This window comes from Atta cephalotes, assembly GCF_000143395.1.
Source record: "Atta cephalotes unplaced genomic scaffold scaffold00022, whole genome shotgun sequence".
Classification (NCBI taxonomy): domain Eukaryota; kingdom Metazoa; phylum Arthropoda; class Insecta; order Hymenoptera; family Formicidae; genus Atta; species Atta cephalotes.
The window spans coordinates 3,110,366-3,118,527 of record NW_012130086.1 but is presented as its reverse complement, the minus strand read 5'-3'; the positions used below and the strand labels follow the sequence as shown (position 1 = coordinate 3,118,527).

General features: G+C 27.2%; 1 protein-coding gene across 1 annotated transcript; it reads right to left on the bottom strand.

Moving 5' to 3' along the window:
• Nucleotides 1-7,183: 7,183 nt before the first annotated feature.
• LOC105619599 lies at nt 7,184-7,958 on the bottom strand. Its single transcript, XM_012201118.1, has 3 exons — nt 7,894-7,958; nt 7,306-7,438; nt 7,184-7,234 (listed from the first exon to the last, which is right to left on the bottom strand). The coding sequence occupies exons 1-3, from the start codon at nt 7,956-7,958 to the stop codon at nt 7,184-7,186; spliced, it is 249 nt and encodes an 82-aa protein (XP_012056508.1).
• Between the last annotated feature and the right edge of the window lie 204 nt (nt 7,959-8,162).

The window sequence follows — 8,162 nt, the reverse complement described above, 5'->3', positions numbered from 1 at the left end:
ATATATATATATATATATATATATATATATATATATATATATATATATATATATATATATATATACGTCATAAAGTTTTATATTATTTTATTAATATATTAATAAAATTTTATTTAAAAGTACTCTAATATGCTATTGCACAAATTGCATACTAACATGTTATTAATCATAGTACAGGCATATACAGGATGTTAGTTAAGTATGTTGTCATACTCGACAGAACGCTTCTTTGGTTTATTTCAAATAAAAAGTCCATAACATGTGTCCTAAATGGTTTAGTTTCCGAAATACAGGTGAATGTTCGCAAATGTTTGATGAAATGGTAAATTACGTTGGAGATATCTTTCTACATAAATATTTCTTGCTTCACGTTAATTACCATTCGCGCAACCGTAAACAAAGTCAAAGTCAAAGTCACAAAATCAAGAACAGACTTCAGTTCTGATATTGCTGCTAGTTAATTAGCTTGTACGTTTTCGGGTCAAATTGTTTCAGTCCATCAAAATCGGTTTTATTATGCTTAAGTTTATAAATTTTGAAATGGCAGATATGCACTTTGCCTACAGTCTTGCAAATGGTAACTCACGTGAGGCAAGGTGTATTTATGCAGAAAGATGTCTCCAATGCAATTTACCATGTCGTTAAAAACATTTGCGAATTTTCACCGCTATCTTGGAGAAAAGAGTGCTTTCGTAAGGAATACTGTTAATCTTGGAAAGCTTATGACAGTTAGGACACTAGATTTATTAGAGAAAGCTGTTTTTAACGAAATCACATCCAGAAACGAGCACAAGGAACATAGGACATTAAATATAAGTAATTATGTCATCTAAAGAATTTTGAAAGATCAACAGTTATATCCTTATCACATTCAACGTGTACAGAGACTTTTACATTCGATTTTCCACAAAGACTAGCTTTTTGTTAATGGATTCTTCTATTTCGGAACTTTTTTATTTCGGAAACTAAGCCATTTTTTAGGGCACATGTTTATATGGACTTTTCTACTTGAAATAAACCAAAGAATCGCTCTGTTGAGTATGGCAACGTACTTAACACCCTGTATATGGCAAATACTTTAGTAGAATCCGTTTAATATATCATATATTAAAATATGTAGAAATATTATTTAATATGATTTAAAACTAATTTCATACACAATAATTATGAGCATAAATCTGAAAATATTGTTTTACGTGTGAGCATAATTGTGTTACGCCTTGCAATGTAATTATATTCTTCTATAATAGCAACTTCGTTTTTATCTTTTACTTGATTACATACATGCTCAAGTTGCATTAATAAATCTTTTACCTGTTATTCCAATAATTCCATATATTGTCTGCACATAATAATATTTAAATAATTTTTTAATATATAACAAAAATTCATTTGACACAGATAATTATGCTGTCAAATGCACATTCTGTGGAATAAAATCACTAGTTGTGGATCGCTCTTTAAAAAGTTTCATATTTTTATCAATAACAAATAATTAATAAAATATTTAATAGTCATGATTAATCATAAAGATTACATTATGAATAATTTGATTCCATTTAATTACCACTTTATATATTTTAATTTGAATTAAATAATGTTATGACAATTATCTGCAATTAGACTTTATGTATTAAGTGCGGTCATCAATTCAATTCATCAAATGCTTTATACTTTTTGAGGTTCCTAAATCCCATAAATCCCATAAGAATAAAAAATATGATTTGCAATTTTATTGTAATATACAGGATGTCATCCAAACAATAGTGACTCATGGCCATGTGCACGGCGCTCTTGCCAGACAATCCCCGCTCCCCATGGCACCAAGCGATCGATAGGCGACACTATACTTTGCAAGAGTAGACCGGGCAGGTACATGTATTCGGTTATCTTTAAAGATTATATTATTTCGTTAACTGGGGATACTTGCAAAATGGTACAAGACTTTTCGATTCAGTTTAGTCCACTCAACCTGCCCATAAATATTTGGATTATTTTAGGATACCCTGTATATGCGTGTGACAAAATTATAGTTGATGATTCACATCCGATTCTAGGATCTAATTGTGGATACAATTTTATCACATTCAAATTTATTTAAAATTAGTTTATTTATAATTAATGACAGTAAATAATTAATGATAATTAAAAAAAATTAATGAAAATAGAATTTAGCAATAAAAAACAGTTAAATTATGAGTAAATTATTGTAACACTTTTTGCACATGACATGTATACTATTTTATATTCTATTTTGTTATTTAAAACAAATAAATCTTTTCGAGAGGACATCATTTGTAAGATTTTATAAGTTTCTAAATATTTTTATAATAAATTTACACAATAAAAATATCGTTATAATATAATGATTAAAGAACTTCCATGGGTACATTTAATTTCATCTTCGCATAACGTTGGTTCTTTCTATCAAATTTAATGTTATTTACTAAAAATTTAATGTTATTTACTACTAAAAAAGCCATAAGGCAATTCTTATGATATTACATTGTGAATGAATTTTAAAGATACGTTAATTAATTTTGCATATTTAATTAGTTAACGACAACAATAAAATATCCAGCGCTGTTCTTAATAAATTAAATTCAATTGAAAGAGATAAAACAAATGAATAAAAAATCTTGTACATTTATAAAATATGTACAATTTAATGAAAAATACTTTAATTACTTAAATATAAAAAATGATTCCGAACTAGTGCCTGATTCACATCTAGTACTTTTATCCTAAGTCATCAACTTACAGCTTTGATGTTAAAATTGAAGGAGTTATAATATATTATGCAAATAACAAAAAAGGAAGATAAGACCTTGCTGAAATTTAAAGTACATTTTGATGTCATTAACGTTGTCACTACTGTCACAACTATCAGTAGTAATTTTATTTTTAATTATACGTTTATAAACAATTATAAATTTATATAACACTTATATTATATAATAATGATAGACTTGATAAAGATTTGCAAAATACAATTAAGATTTGTAAAATAATAACTTATTACCCAGTTCTACTATTATATACTCTACTATTATATAATCTAATCTTACCTGAAATATAATACCCGTTATTAGAATAATAGAAAAGAGGATAAACTGAAATCGTGTAAATTTAGATTGTTGATAGGGCCATAAGTCGATAACAAGCAACAGAATTTTATTGAAGCTAAGGTACTGAATCTCTGGATGAATCATTCCTTGCGATGTCCTGAATGCAACTGATTACGAAGCGAAGTCGCCGAGTACGATTATCCCTTCTCCTTTTCCATCTAGACATTTCCTCTTATAAATTTTTATGAATGCCATAATTTGTATAATACGAAGCTGTACAAAATATTCATTGTGAGATTACAAACTTATCCATATTTTAGTATATTTTTGCAAAACTATTAAAGCATCACTTCGATATCAAGAAAATGAATATCTTTTGAATGAATATCTTCTTTTATTTAAAAAAAAACGAAAGACATTTATCAAAGGACACAAGTCACGCAAGCATGTATCCTTTATTTTTTAGTTGACTTCATTTTCGTATAATCTCTCATATGATACGTTTGATCTTTGAGATGAATATCCTCTACATTTTTTCTTCTGCATTGATCGTAATTAGTACAACTCATGTCAATTTAATATATGGTAATTACTCCAATATTTTCCGATATAATATTTTGTAAAATATTATTATAATATTATTAAATTAAATATTAAATATTAAACAACTGCAAATAGCACAGACAGTAAAGTTTCTTTAGTAGAAAATAAATTGTTAAAGGAGAAAGGCTACGTTCAAATCGTATCAGTCAAAATTAGTGATTAATTGCTAAAAATCAATTTATACAATATTCCAAATCCAATCGCTATAATCATTTAAAATGTTATAATCTTCATTAGCTCATCTTCAGTGTAACTCATAAAAATTACAATTGGAAAATAAAAATAAAAATAAAAAGGTCGCAATATTGGTTATATAATAAAATAAATTGCATGATTAAATATGAAAAATAAAATTGTCGCATGATTAAATATATAAATAAATATAAAAATGTTTAAATATGGTATATAGAATAAAATTTATCGCATGATTAAAACGTTTTATAATTCGCATGAGAATCATAAAAATTAAAATTAACATTACATGTTTCCCTTCAGCGACAACGTTAATTTTCAGTGTGTATTATCATTGATAAAAGACTTACTCTCTTACTGCAATCGCTTAAAAAATAAGAAAAACTATTGTCCTATGTAATCAGTACTTTCAGTAATCGACGCTGCTTCTAGTGGAATTAAACTGTAAAGCAATAAAAAAGGTTATATTTTTAAATTTACTCTTAATCTTAAATTTGAATTTAAGATATATCTTAAATATCGCCCACCCATTTTTTCAGCTCACACAATTACAATGGATTCGCAAATTTCTTCAGATACAAAATATTGGTTGTCGCGTAATTAGATATTTCTCCAAGGTGATGTTACACAATAACACAGAAATAAGGAAGGAAATTAAGTTACTGCCATAATTTTGGAAAAGGAAAAATGTGACGTGATGGAAAGAAAAAATGAAAGAAATTAGGGAAGGGATAATGCTTGTAAAATAGGAAGGTAGAAATTAGGCAGGGATTCTATGTCACTTTGCTTAAGTTAAACCATTTAATTGCTTTTTAATGTATATCATCTCCGAAATCAATCTTTTGTTATATGACGGTTCATTATCAAGAATTTTAACTTCATTTCATTTTAAATTATGATTGAGAGTCAACCTATGGTTCGAAATTACTGAGGGGGACCCTGTTTTTAATGTCGCTTACGTGTTCAAATGTTCTAATTTTTAATTGACATTTCGTTGGCTTACATATGTCGCATTACACTCATGGCACGATATCTTGTAAATCACTTCTTGATGCAACATAAGATCCAATAAATCTTTTCCTCTAGTGACATTTTTTTAATGTATTGAGAATGGTACATGCATCTTTGTATGTAGGTCAATTGGAAAGAAGACTCGGAGATAATTTTCATATACGATACAGTGAAATGTCGTTCATTATTTAATTGTTTTAAATGTTGTTGGTTATGATTGAAATTTTTGTTCTGGTGAAATTTTATCCTCGAAATAGTCGAAAAAATGAACTTTAAAGGATACTTAATAAAATGTACATCAATTCTATAATATTTTTTTGGTGGTACATCAGATGAAATAATAACATTATTCAACCATACTCTCTAAATATGAATCAGTGGATAATCACTGATATCAGTGCCAAGTATGCTACTGGGTAATTAATGACTATCCACATAGAGAGTACCAAATGCCACACTCCTCTTGTGACATATCGAATATTGGGAGTTGAAATTTAGAAATCTTCCTGAGAAGATTAGTTTTTTGTAGCAATCGAAAACAATACTATTATTCTTTACATTGATTGATGTCTACATCCAGATAACTTAGTCACCATCACTCACTTCAATTGTGAATTGTAATCGTTCATGTAATGAATTGAATACATTTAATTTCATCCAAATATTTCTCGGGGACAAAGTAACCGCCGAATTGCAATCTCCTTCAAATCTTTCAGGACAATATTGGCTATGGTCGGTAACAATGGTGATCCATAGGCATACTAAAAATCTGTTTACAAAATTTTTTATTAAAAGTGAAGAACGTTGAATTTAAAATTTAAAACCAGTTTGATAGATTAATAAATTCTTCTTTAAGTATGTTTATGTTTTTTGAAATATGTTCCTATCTATTGTATATATTGTCAATCTCTAATTCGACAGATACGTTAATAAATAATAAGATGATGTCTAATGATGTTATTTTAAGATTAGGTTCGAAATAAATTCCTTCTAATCTTATTAATTAATTGGAACTTTTTATGTGGCTGTGTATTTTAGGTATGCTATTGTTAATAATGTTATGTAAATAAATAGATAGTGTAACGGGCTATTGATTAAAGAAATTAAAAACTATTATTTTTAACAGAGTGTTAATTTTGTGAATTTTTGCACCATATAATCAGGGGATTGATTCTATCTGTTATTAGTAGTCTCTTGTAAATTGGTTCTTTTATAAATTTATTATTTTTTCATTTTACCAGAAGGCAACGTAATTCCGCAATAAGTTTTTAATAGAATCCTTGTTAATTTTTTGATATTGTTATCAGATAACAATACTTATCAAATATAATAATTTCATTCATTTTTTTTTCTTTAATAGCTTTCTACGTCAATATAATCTGAAAAATCTAAAAAAATCTCATGTTATAATTAATTTATTATACTTTAATTGTTAAAGTTAATTTTTTCGATTAAATATTTTCTTATGTCTTTCTTTTACATAAATTTCAACGCAAATTTTCTAGTTAACAATAATATCCAGATGTGCAGTTCGCTATGAGATCGGAATTGGAATTAGCAAATTTCTGAATGATCTACATATCATTATTCTTTATAACATGATTTCTATGCGATTGATTTGTCGCAGCAGATATGTCTTTTTCATGAAATTAAATTATAGAAAAATTTCAGAAAAGTTATACAAGCGCCTTTTCTTCTTTTTAGTTTCAAACTTCTAATTCGTTCATAAGTCACATTTGGTTTTCGAGGAATATCTCTTAGTTTGAATTCTTTTGATGTCGGATCTGTCTAAAGCTTATAATTACAAAATAATCGAATCAAATTCACAACAGGTACATATTTATAAATATCACTCAGCGATCAGCGTGATTAATATTAACAGTTTGATGTATTAAACTATCTAATTAAAAATATTATTTATTAGTGACTATACATTTGTCTTTTTACATTCCTTTGGTTATTAATTGACGAAAGTTCCAAATATCTAAATATTTTAATTATTATATTGTTTAGAAAAAAATGTTTAACAACAAATTGCAGATATAAAATTATTTAAATTTAATAATTGAAACTATGTGATTATTTGAAATATAATACATACAATACTTAGTTTGAACACATTGCGACATTATTGTGTACTAACATCTTTATTTGAACAATTATTTTAATTCTCTACATTTTTTTCTTAACAAAATCTCTAGATAACTACATGCTCAAAAAATAATGTCATTTTTTTTAAATACGAGTACTCACATTTTTTCATTAATTATTGTTCTTATCATTCTGTTATTAAATTCATGTTTATTTTGTCACCGTGTGGAATATATGACAGTAAAGTAAGATATCGAAGTCTTTACTAACTGCAATTAAAGACATTTTTTTACAATATTTATTGTAATATAGTACATATAGATGTTGGTATTAAAATTACCGTGGCGAAATATTCCATAGATGCATTAAATAGTCCACCGATATTCAGAGTAAACACCTTAGTTTCTCTTTGTAATAAAAACAGTATCATTCTTTGTATACGTAATGGAGCTCTATACCACTGAACGTTGTATCTGTGAAATTGTATTATGTATTGTACATAGATAGCGATTCGCTAATTGACAAAAGAAACTTTCTGTATCAATTATTTTCAGCTTTACTAATTTGTTTTGCAATTACATTACTTTTTATATCTGACGAAACAATTCTTAAGAGGCACACAAAAACAACACTTTTGCTATCAATTACAAATTAGCAACACCAGTTATTGTAAAGTTACTATCAAAAATTATCTTTTTTCACGAATAGCAAATTAATGTTGCCATCAATTTGTTATATAATTCGAATTAACGTGAGTTTGCTATAAACATAATATTGTCTCGATCACCTTGTCCCGAGTTTATCGAATTAATTGCTTGAAGAATTATTGACATGACTGCAAACTCATTGCATTTGGCCATCTGAGTTTTAGCAAATAGTTCTTTCAGTGCAAACATTCATATACTCATCATCATGAAATGTTTCTTACGCAGTAGAGAATACGTAATTATTGTGATCTATTATATTCTGTCCGATATGGTTGGATAAAAACATATATATAATACTGATAGCCACACATAACATCGGAAAACAAAATTCGTTGATAGTATTTTCAGATGAAACACTCTGAAATATCTAAGATACAAATTTAAAGGAGATTATAAATCTTCTGCATATGTGTGTGTGTGTGTGTGTGTGTGTGTGTGTGTGTGTGTGTGTGTGTGTGTGTGTGTGTGTGTGTGTGTGTGTGTGTGTGTG

Bases quoted from the DNA above. Each gene is read 5' to 3' on its own strand.
- LOC105619599 (XM_012201118.1), bottom strand. From the start codon at position 7,958: ATGTTTTTATCCAACCATATCGGACAGAATATAATAGATCACAATAAT. The intron at 7,439-7,893 runs GTAAGAAACATT...ACAATTTCACAG, and splicing joins AATTACGTATTCTCTACTGC to ATACAACGTTCAGTGGTATA. The intron at 7,235-7,305 runs GTAATTTTAATA...CTTTAATTGCAG, and splicing joins CTATGGAATATTTCGCCACG to TTAGTAAAGACTTCGATATC.